This window comes from Macaca fascicularis, chromosome 18, assembly GCF_037993035.2.
Source record: "Macaca fascicularis isolate 582-1 chromosome 18, T2T-MFA8v1.1".
Taxonomy (NCBI): Eukaryota; Metazoa; Chordata; class Mammalia; order Primates; family Cercopithecidae; genus Macaca; species Macaca fascicularis.
The window spans coordinates 63,606,642-63,618,745 of NC_088392.1; the positions used below are offsets into that span (position 1 = coordinate 63,606,642).

The 12,104-nt window shown below is 40.1% G+C and overlaps 1 protein-coding gene across 1 annotated transcript in view; it reads right to left on the minus strand.

Annotated features, from left to right (window-relative positions):
• Positions 1–12,104, minus strand: part of PSMA8 (proteasome 20S subunit alpha 8) — a 56,081-nt gene that overhangs the window by 10,130 nt on the left and 33,847 nt on the right. Inside the window, exons 5-6 of the mRNA XM_045378174.3 lie at positions 3,687–3,806; positions 3,507–3,569 (exon numbers count right to left, since the gene is read on the minus strand). Of these exons, the coding sequence (XP_045234109.1) occupies positions 3,507–3,569; positions 3,687–3,806 (183 nt within the window). The remainder of the gene's footprint in view (positions 1–3,506; positions 3,570–3,686; positions 3,807–12,104) is intronic.

Consider the following 12,104-nt stretch of genomic DNA (forward strand, 5'->3'; position numbering starts at 1 on the left):
ACATGCTGCAGAAAGGATGTGTTTGTAGGCACTAAAACATTAATTTCCTTGTACATGTTCATCAGAGCTACTGGGTGACTAGGTGGACTGTGAATAAGCAGTAACATTTTGAAAGGAATCTTTTTTTTGAGTGTTAGGTCTCAATAGTGGGCTTAAAATATTCAGTATACTATGCTGTAAATAGATGTGCTGCCGTCCATTGATTGTAAATGAGCACTGGCTTCCACTTAAAGTTACCAGCTGCATTATCCCTTAACAAGACAGTCTGTCCCGTGAAGCCGGGCAGTGAGGTGATTTCTCCTCTCTAGCTATCAAAGATGGTGTCTTCTTCCAGCAGAAAGGTGTTTCATCTACATTGAAAATCTGTTGTTTAGTATAACCACCTTCACTGAAGATAAATGTCTTAGCTAGATCTTCTGGATAACTTGCTGTAGCTTCTCCATCAGTACTTGCTGCTTCACCTTGCACCTTTATGTTATGAAGGTGGCTTCTTTCATTAAACCTCATGAACCAGCCTCTGTTAGCTCCAACCTACCAACCTCTGTTAGCTCCAACCTTTTCTTCTGCAGCTTCCTCACCCCTCTCAGCTTTGATAGAATTGAAGAAAGTTAGGACTTTGCTCTGGATTAGGCTTTGGCTTAGAGAAATGTTGCGGCTGGTCTGATCTTCAGCCAGGCCACTAAAACCTCCATATCAGTAACAAGGCTGGTTTGTTTTTTTTTTAAGATGGAGTCTCACTCTGTTGCCCAGGCTGGAGTGCAGTGGTGCTATCTCAGCTCACTGCAACCTCTGCCTCCCAGGTTCAAGCGATTCTTCTGCCTCAGCCTGCAGAGTAGCTGGGATTACAGGTGCGTGCCACTACACATGGTTAAATTTTGTATTTTTAGTAGAGACAGGTTTTGCCATGTTGGCCAGGTGCGTGCCACCACGCCTGGCCTGGTTGTTTCAGTTTCTTATCATTCATGTGTTCACTTGCAGTAGCACTTTAAATTTTCTTTAAGTACTTTTAATTTTCTTAAGTACTTTTCATTTGCATTCACAATTTGAATAAGTTGCACAAGAGGCCTAGCTTTCTACCTGTCTTGGCTTTCGACATGCCTTCCTCACTAAGCTTAACAAGTCTAGTTTTTTAATTTAAAACTCATATGACAGACATGAGACTCTTCCTTTCACTTGAACACTTAGAGGCCCTTATAGGGTTATTAACTGGTCTATTTTCAACATTGTTATGCCTCAGTTAATAGGAGGGCTGAGGAGAGGGAGAGACACGGGTAAATGGCTGGTCAGTGGAGCAGTCAGAACACATGCAACATTTATTCATTAAGCTCACTCACTGTTTTACATGGGTGCAGTTCACGGTACCCCAAAACAATTAGCACAGTAATATCAAAGATCACTGATCATGGATCACCATTACATAAAAATTACATTGTTACTATATTATATATATAATAGTAATAATTAAAAAGTCTGAAATATTCTGAGAATTACCAAAACCATGACAGAGACAAAAAGTAAGCACAGGCTGTTAGACAAATGGCATTGATAGACTTGTTCAACACAGGGTTGCCACAAACCTCCAATCTGTAAAACACCATTTAATGAGCACCTACTAGAAAGGATACTACTATCTCACACCATTTCATTTACTTATGACAACAGCCCTTTGATGAAGTTATCATTAGACTCATGTTATAGGGAAGAAAACTGAAAGCTGAAGATCAGAGCAACTTGCTCAAGGTCATATTGTTAAACAAATGTATCTGCTGGAACTTAATCCTAGTCTACCAACTCCAAAGCATGTGTTCTGTTCCCTACACAGCCTATCCTAAAGTATCATGTGGAAGACAGTATAACGCTGCTGTCAGTAAGCATACCATTCTACCACTGATAAGCAAAAATACGTGTATAACTCTGTGTGTGTGTGTGTGTGTGTGTATGTCTATGTGTACACGCACAGGTATATTATGGAGCGGAACAGGCAAACTCTGGCCTCAGTGGTTTCTGTACCCCTATGGTGTTGCTGCATTGTCCCTGGGCTCTTAGCAGCACAGGTGACAAAAACCTGGATAAAACCCATTTCCACACTCCGTGCTCAGCACCCTGTGATTTATGTGGGGCTCTGCAGGGGCATGCTCCACCATCCTATCCCCATTTCTCTTATTTATTGAAACTTTGTTGCTGTCTTATCCTCATATCCCATCTGTTAGCTGAATAATAAAAGGTAGGAAATTGATGTCAAAGCAACCACGATGACAAAAACAAAAACAGAAACAGACAAAAAACTCACTGCTCCAGATGGTACTAATTTTAATACTACTTGAAATATTTTCCTTAAAACCAAAGAAAAGATACATGTAAAACAATCTTTAAAAAAAAATTTTTTTTGAGATGGAATCTTGGTCTGTTGCCCAGATCACTGGCATAATCTCGGCTCACTGCAACTTCTGCCTTCTGGGTTCAAGTGATTTTCCTGCCTCAGCCTCCCAAGCAGCTGGGATTACAGGCGTCTGTCACCACACCCAGCTAATTTTTTTGTATTTTTAGTAGAGACGGGGTTTCACCGTGTTTGTCAGGTTAGTTTTGAACTCCTGACCTCACGTGATCCATCCGCCTCAGCCTCCCAAAGTGCTGAGATTACAGGTGTGAGCCACCGCGTCCGGCAACAATCTTTTTTTAAAATTTAATTATTATTATTATTATTTTTTTCTATAGAGACGGGGGTCTTGTTATGTTGCCAAGGCTGGTCTTGAACTCCTGACTTCACGTGATCCTCCCACCTCAGTCTCCCAAGTAGCTGGGATTACAGGCATACACTGCCATGTTTGAGTATAAAACAATCCTTTAAGTACATTTCTAATATAGTTTCCCAAATTTTGAATGCTTTTGTACAATCTCAGCTGAAGAGAGCTAGTTGGCAAACTATATTGCATGGTTGGTTCTACCTAATGAACAATAGTGAACTACATTTCAAATGCTCTTTAGCCAGTGGGTCCTCTATCACAATATCCTGAATATTTTATTTTGTAGTCCAGCAGTTTTCACCCACAATGGCTGACAGACATTATATATACAATAACATTAGACTTGGCACAAAGAAATATGGAAAGGTTATCATGCTAGGTATTAAACTTTAAGTCTCACAAGACGCTCAAGGCACTTTCAAATGTAAAGTAATGGGAATACATAAAAATCAGTAGACAGGACGAGTGCGGTGGCTCACACTTGTAATCCCAGCACTTTGGGAGGCCAAGGCGTGCTGATCACTTGATTCTAGGAGTTAGAGACCGGCCTGGGCAACATGGTGAAACCCTGTCTCTATTAAAAAAAAAAACACAGAAAAAACAAACAAACAAAAAACCAGTAGACAGTCAGAAATGAGTGGAGGTTATTTGACATTAATGAAGGACAACATTATATCGGAAGCCTAGAGGCCAACAACCTTTTAACTTTTGTCAAAATACTTTATACTACAGATACTTTTTCCTCTTTGGTTAATGACTTACCTTCAAAGGTTGATTTCTTCTTATTATAGCAAGTTCAATGTTTTTTCCACCAGACTGTACAACCTAATGTAGAACAAGTATGCTATTAGAATTATTTCAGCAAATTTTGTGTTTAATAAACAAAAATGGATGAGAAAAAAAATTCATGATTTCCTGAATATGCTTTATTAGATCACTTACTTCTAGCAAAGCTTTTATTGCTAACTTGATAGCTTCATTGTCACTTGCTATGGCATCTTCTGTGTAATTCTTTTCTAGAAATTCTCGAACAGTTTTAGCACTTCGGCCTATTGCATTTGCCTTGAAAAACAAAAGTTAATTTATAAATATCATTGCAGTATGAATGAAGTTATGGTTACTAAATTTAGAGGTTTAGAGTTTACTCCAGTATACCTTAATAAAATTACCAAATGAAAATTATAGATCTGAAAACGTAGCAAACATTTCAGTAGCTCATTTGGTTGCTATCAGAATAGTCTGTAATGGTGGCATGGTTTTTATTTTCCTTTTTTTTGTTTGTTTTAGAGATGGGATCTCACTCTGTTGCCCAGGCTGGAGTGCAGTAGTGGCATAATTATAGCTCACTGCAGCTTTGATCTTCTGGGCTGAAGTGATTTTCCTACCTGAACCTCCTGAGCAGCTGGGACTACAGGTATGCGTCACCACATTCAGCTGATTATTTTTTTGGTAGTCTTGCTATGTTGCCCAGGCTGTTCTCAAACTCCTGGCCTCAAGTGAGCCTCCTCTCTCAGCCTCCCAAAGTGTTGGGATTACAGGCGTGAGCCACAATATCTGGCCAACCTTTTCTTTTAAATATACCAATGCTTTGTCCTGGCTAATGCTTTCTATCAGTATAATGTCTCCCAAATCCTTGATAACCAGAAATTATTTTATTTACATATTTTTTGAAACAGGGTCTCACTTTGTGGCCCAGGCTGGAGTACAGTGGTATGATCACTGCTCACTGTAGCCTTGGCCTTCTGGGCTCAAGGTATCTTCCTACCTCAGACTCTCAAGTAGCTGGGACTATTGGTATGTGGCACCACACTTGGCTAATTTAAAAAAGAATTTTTTTTAGAGACAGGGTCTCGCTATGTTGCCCAGGCTGGTCTCAAACTCCTGGACTCATGTGATCTTCCCAGTTTGGCCTCCCAAAGTGCTGGGATTACAGGCATGAGCCACTGTGCCTGGCTCAGAAAGGATTTTAAAAAGTAGAAACTTGAAAAGATGTGGAGAGGCAAGAAGCTATAACTTTACAACATGGTACAAAAAGAAGAAAGCAAAGAGAGGGGAAAAAACGACATCAACACGAAGAAAGCTTTTTCCCTAAGTTGGGCTGAGCATCATTTTTGTAGATTTTAGAATAAGTATAGTGGTAACCTAATTGATTCATTATCTTCTTTGACTCTTAAGCAAGAAGGGCGTCTATTCTATTCCTCTTTTCTTTGGTCTTTACACATTTTCATCAGATGAAGGAAAAATGCAAATGGATTTTCCTGGCTGCATGGCCATAGGTAGAAGGCTGCATATTGTTTTAATTCAGCCTAAATATCCAGATTAGTACTCGTGATGATAATAATGATGATAATAAGATTTTAAATTTTATATTAACAGAACACTTATGTGTCAGGCACTTTACATGGATTATCTCATTTAACCATCACGAAAATGATTAAATAGGTACTGTTACTAACCCCAATTCTTGGATGTAGAAATGGAGGCTTGGAAAGGTTTAAATATGGTTTCTCAATATCAGCACTGTTCACATTTTGGGCCAGTTAATTCTGTTGTGAGGGCTGTCCTGTGTACTGTGGGATTTTTAGCTGGCTCCACAAACTAAATGCCAGCAGCAACTCCCACCCCAGTTGTGACAACCAAACATATCTCTTGTCAAAGACATTGTCAAATGTCTCTTAGGTGGGACAAAATCAGCTGTTTGTGAATTACTGACTCAAGTAATCTTGACTAAGATCATACAGAGAGTAAGCAGAAGAGCTAAGCTTTGAAACTGTGGTCTGAATCAACAAGCCAAGCTTTTAACTTGATACATTATGCTGCCACATGCCCCTTTCCTAGGATGATTACAGAGTAAAAGGAATAAACAGAAAGGCCTATCCTTTCACTGGCATTAAATGGGGGAATGTCTCAGTTATAACTGTTTATTATTATTATTATTATTTTCTTTTTTTGAGACAGAGTCTCGCTCTGTCACCCAGGCTGGAGTGCAATGGTGTGATCTTGGTTCACTGCAACCTCTGCCTCCTGGGCTCAGGCAATTCTCCTGCCTCAGCCTCCCAAGTAGCTGGGATTATAGATGTCTGCCACCATGCCTGGCTAATTTTTTAATTTTTAGTAGAGATGGGGTTTCACCATGTTGGCCAGGCTGGTCTCGAACTCCCGACTTTAGGTGATCTGCCTGCCTCGGCCTCCCAAAGTGCTGAGATTACAGGTGAGCCACCATGCCTGGCCAACTGTTTAGTATTATGATTATGGGAAAGAGATCTCAAAGGAGATTTTAGGACATAAATATGAAAACACACCATTTATATTACATTATATAACAATATACTATTCTGGTTAGCAAAAGATTCTTTTTACTTCATATAACTTTTTCTATGCCATTATATTTCAGATGATTAATATAAGTAGTTGTTGAAACTTCTAAATTAAATTTTGTGGCCTTGAAATTTCACCAAGATCATAGGTAAAGCCTTCAGCCTGGCGTGACTTTGAAGTCTATTTGCTGCTAGGTTTTTTTGTTTGTTTGTTTGTTTTTTGATAACTAGTTACTACCCAGAGAGGAAGTACACAGTTAGTGGCTTCAGGTAGCGGTTTATCCAAAACTTCATTGGGCCTTTAAGGTTACCCTGCACATTTCTGGTGACTTTCCTATCCACTTTTTCCAATTCTTAATGTCAAAATTTTAAACTCTTACCCACCCGACTTGTTTTCTAAAATCTAGCCTGTTCTTGCCACACTCATATCCCCACCCTCCCTTGCCCCATCACCCACCCCAATCCACTTCAATAATGACTCTGGTAGTTTTGCAATGCTTTTCCTACCTGCCTTCTCAGATTAATGATGATTTTCTACAGCAAAGACTATTAGCTGACAACCCTAATATCCATTCTTCCTTTGTGACAGAACTCTAGGCAATGTGACTGCTGAAAAATGTCACTTTCTAGCTTCTCTTACAAATAGGTATACACAAGTGGAAGTCACTAGGTGAAGCTCCTAGGAATCTTTGCTTCCTAGAATGCAGACATATTGGCTAGAGCTCTAGCAGCCATCCTGAGAGCATGGAAAAAGACTAAGACTAAAAGAGACAAATACAGCATCTGCCTACTTTCAGACTTCTCATTATGTGAGAAAAATCAATCCTGTGTGTTAAGAATCATCAGGTCTTTGTTGTTAGGAGACAAAAACAACCTCACTGACAGATCTCGGAAGTGCATCCTGTGACACACTGCCCCATACACCTCCAGAAACAAAAACCTTATTCCTGTGGCTACTGGAAGTGGTAATGGCAGACAGCCCTTAGCTCTTACCTCTCTTGGGAAGGTTCCCTGGTTAACAAGAGCTCCCTCAGGGAAGGTCATGTGCTCTTCCAGGGCCAGCCTACACTGACTGAGTGATGAAGAGTATCAATGTGCAGTCCTTTCACCCCAAATTAGAACAGCTCTGATGAGCCACTACAGATCCAGAGCACTCCATGGTGTCAACTGAAGCCTTTACTGCGACTACAATGCAGTCCAATGTCTCCCTCTGCCCAATCCTGATCCCTTCCCTTCAACAAATGCTTATAAAAATGGCACTTCCTAATATATATCCTAAAAGATAATAATCTTCCCATGAGGCTCTGTGACCCTAAGGAAGGACAAGGTCTCTGCTGACAAGTGCAAATCAGCTTTTCTCATCTGAAGGCTTGCTAACTTCCAGAGTAAATCTTCAGTGCGCTCTCCCACACTAAGAAAAAGAGATGGGGAAATGAACAAAAAACTCTACTCACAATAAATAAATCACAATTTCCATTATTTTTGAAATATAAAAAGAAGGCAAAACTGGTCAAGTGTTGTCAGAAACAATAAATTGGATGAATATATTAAACAGTCTTTAAAGTCTTTTCAACCCTGAGGTTCTAAGTTTTTATGGCAGCATTTTCCAAAGTGAATCCCACAAAACATCAGAGTAGAGAAAGGATCTATGATCACAGGGCTCTACATTCAAGTAATCTTGGGGACTACTATTTTACCTGCTTCTAGAATATTTAAATGCTTTTTAGCAGATCCAGATGTACTTTGGTAACAAAACTTACTAAATTTCTTTAAATAGCTAAAAAAATTACTTAGCTAGAGAGCTTGTTTACCTAATACCTGTTGACATTAAAACAAATGCACTTTGAGAAACACTGCTTGGAAGTATACAACATAGTTAACGTTCTTACCATTTTGAAACATTATGGCCCATACTGACAAGAGCAAAACATGCCCCTTAATCATTAACATCATTAATCAGGGTGGGGCTTAAGTCTGTGCATGTGGGTCTCCTTAAAATAGCATAGAATAGCTTTTTTTTTTTTTTTTTTTTTGAGATGGAGTCTAGCTCTGTTGCCCAGGCTGGAGTGCAATGGCCGGATCTCAGCTCACTGCAAGCCCCGCCTCCCGGGTTCACGCCATTCTCCTGCCTCAGCCTCCCGAGTAGCTGGGAGTACAGGCGCCCGCCACCTCGCCTGGCTAATTTTTTTTTTTTGTATTTTAGTAGAGACGGGGTTTCACCGTGTTAGCCAGGATGGTCTCGATCTCCTGAACTCGTGATCCGCCCGTCTCGGCCTCCCAAAGTGCTGGGATTACAGGCTTGAGCCACCGCGCCCGGCCAGAATAGCTTTTAAATTAAGTAACCACTTCAATGCACAGCATATTAGATGCCAGTTTTCATCAATGTTCTTTAAGAGCTAATTTTATTTAAAAACTTAAAAAGTGCAAGCTTTTCAAGAAATACATAGTAAACTGAAACAAAGTTTTAAATCTAAAATTTTAGTGCTAATGGCCAGACTGGCATTCCTACAAATCTACAAGCTATATTGTAAGTGAAAGGAAGAATATTTTTTTTTTTTTTTTTTTTTTTTTTTTTTTTTTTTTTTTTTTTTTTTGAGACGGAGTCTGGCTCTGTCGCCCAGGCTGGAGTGCAGTGGCCTGATCTCAGCTCACTGCAAGCTCTGCCTCCCGGGTTCACGCCATTCTCCTGCCTCAGCCTCCCGAGTAGCTGGGACTACAGGCGCCCGCCACCTCGCCTGGCTAGTTTTTTGTAGTTTTAGTAGAGACGGGGTTTCACTGTGTTCACCAGGATGGTCTCGATCTCCTGACCTCGTGATCCACCCGTCTCGGCCTCCCAAAGTGCTGGGATTACAGGCTTGAGCCACCGCGCCCGGCCAGGAAGAATATTTTTAAAAATGTGTACAACTTCTTAGATACACACTTAAATACCAATATCTTAGAACTAATAAGCAAGAACATATTCAATTCCTGCCACTAAATGTCTATAAAATATTATTTTGAAAAATCAGTAAAATAGGATTATAGTCAAAGTAGGCATTTAGAGGCATCATTTCATGATCTGAATGCTATAAATATTATGTTTTCACTCTAAAATGTAGGATTAGTGTTTGCTGTAAAATGAACCTTGAATGCTTAAAACACAAACTTCCCTTACTAAATTGTTTGTCAAGAGAAGAAATGAAACAATTCTAAAAAGCTGTAAGAATTACTAATGCCTCAAAAGTTCAAAGGGAGAGAAGATTTCTAGCTGAGAATCAAGTAGACGGCATTATGTTATTATCTAGTATTCATTTATTTGTTAAATACGTATGGCCACCTTGTATACAAGGTTCAATTCTAAGCACTTGTGTGTCAACAGTATAAAAAGTAGACAAAAGGCCGGGTGCAGTGGCTCACACTTGTAATCCCAGCACTTCGGGAGGCCAAGGGGGGTGTATCACCTGAGGTCAGGGGTTTGAGACCAGCCTGACCAACATGAAGAAACCCCATCTCTACTAAAAATACCAAATTAGCTGGGCATGGTGGTGCATGCCTGTAATCCCAGCTACTCGGGAGGCTGAGGCAGGAGAATCACTTGAACCTGGGAGGTGGAGGTTGCAGTGAGCCCAGATCATGCCATTGCATTCCAGCCTGGGTAACAAGAGCGAAACTCTGTCTCAAAAAAAAAAAAAAAAAAAAAAAGTAGACAAAAATCCCCGCACTCAAAGACCTTAAAGCTTAGAGGGGGAGCAATAGATAATAAACAAGGTAAACAAGGAAATATGTAAAATAAACAGTACGTTAGTTGTTAGGAGAGAAGTAAAGCCAAGATAGGAAGAAAGGCCAGTTAGGAGGGGCTTCACTCAGAGGGTGAGGATGGTAGCCATGCAGATACCATGCAAGCTCTGGGCAGAGGAAACAATAAGGAAGAACAAAAGATAAAAGCCCTGAGGAAGGTACATGTCTGGCCTTTGAAGAACAGTAAAGAGGCCAGCGTGGCTGAGTACGAAAGCAATGGAGGAGTTAATAAGCTTTGGGTTGGAGAGTTAAGGTGGGGGCCAGATAAAGTTAGACCACTGTAAGGGCTTTGGTTTTTACTCTGACTTACTTGGGAGGCAAGAGGGGATTTTGAACAGAGGAGTGACCTGATCTGACTTAAATTTTAACAGAATCACACTGTTGACAATTAGAGCGCACATTCTTTCTGGCTGTGCCAAGAACACTTGGCCTTGACCACTCTTGACGGCGCTATTCCTCAGGACTGTATTAGTAGCCAACAACCTTGAGGAATAAGGTCACATCTTTCTGCAGAAAAAGAAGCTTGTTCACTGCCTATTACAAAAGCGGTAGATTCCCCAGGTTCAGGGTTTCTTGGCTATCACTAAGAAGACCCATCGTATCCATCTGCTTCCTCTGTGCCACCAACGGCACTTCACAGGCATGAGAAACTGGCACCATCATGAAATGCATGCTGTTTGCTGCGAAATGGGGTGGTAGTTGGAAGCAAAGTGTGACCAACAGAGGCTTCTCTTTTTTAAGAGAACGTCAGAGTACTTTTTAAATTGATGTATTATTACATAATAATGGATTGGATATCCCAAGTGGCTTATGGCTTCTCAACTGGACCCTAAGACCAATTATTTCCACACGCAGCTTAACCCTGTGCTCAGGAAACCTCCTCTATAAGGTTAGTATCACATTGCTACACACATATAAACCAATGCTATATATAGCCTAGGAGTCAGAAAATTATAGCCTGCAAGTCAGTTCCCTGCTTTTGTAAACGAAGCATTATTTGTACATCACAATGCCCATTTATTTATGTAAATCTATTTCTGGTCTATTTCTAGTTTATGCTACTATGGGAAAGTTTAGTAGTTGCAACAGAGATTGCAATGCCTACATGGCTAAAATATTTACCATCTGGCCGTATAAGAAGTTTTCTGATCCCTGCTACAGATCAGCAATTTATACTCTTAAAAATTATTGAGAACTCCAAAGTGCTTTTGTTTGTGTTATACTTTTTGGTATTTATTGTATTATTCTTGAGAGATATCGCGTGCCTTGGGCTCCCAGACAAGCCTCTGTTTTTCAGGGTTGTCTATGCAGCTGGTAATCCTGAGACAAAGATGTCTTTCCTCAGATAAAGGGCAGGCTAGCTTACTGCTTGCTATAAAACCAGGAGACTCTCCATGCTTGATGTTCCTTAGCTGTGAAGCAAACCAACTTTGTGCACAGCATTCAACCAGGCCATATTACATCAACTCCGTGGGTCTTGGGGATAAAGGGAATCTATGCAAATATGCTGATGCTCATGCTGTTTGATGTGCCATGAGTAATAAGGTCTTTTGTTTCTGACCCAGAGGGTCTTCTGTCTTCTGCCAGTATCCATGAAACAGCAGCAGGCGAATTTTATCAGTGTGTAAGTGGTGTAAAATCAGATCCCAGATGCAGTAATTAGAAACTGAAACTAAGAAAAATTTTTAAAAAATTAATTCATTTAAAAATAAGCCCATTACACGTTATATTAGTCTGCTTGGTATATCACAACAAAATACCACAGACCAGGTGGCTTAAACCACAGAAATTTACTTTCTCAAAGTTCTAGAGGCTAGAAGTCCAAGGTCAAGGTGCTAGCAATTTTGGTTTGTGGTGGGGGCTCTCTTCCTAGCTTGCAGATGGCTGCTTCCTCATTGTGTCCTCACAAGGCCTTTCTTCTTGTGTACATACCCGCATGTTCGTGCAAAAGACAGAGCTCTCTGTTGTCTCTGTCTCTTCTTATACGGACATCAATTCCATGGGATTAGGGTCCCATCCTTACAACCTCATTTAACTTTAATTATCTCCCTGAAGGCCCAATTTTTTGGGGTTAGGGGTTCAATGTATGCATTTTGGGGGGCCCAATTCCATCTACAACACATGTTAATATAAACATGTTTTTGGAAAAAATCATATTTCCTAAAACAAAACTATTTTTTTGAGAAGAGTGGTACAAATATACTTACCGTCTACAATATATTTGTCTTGTAAATATATTTACTCTCTGGCTTCATGAAAGCTGAAT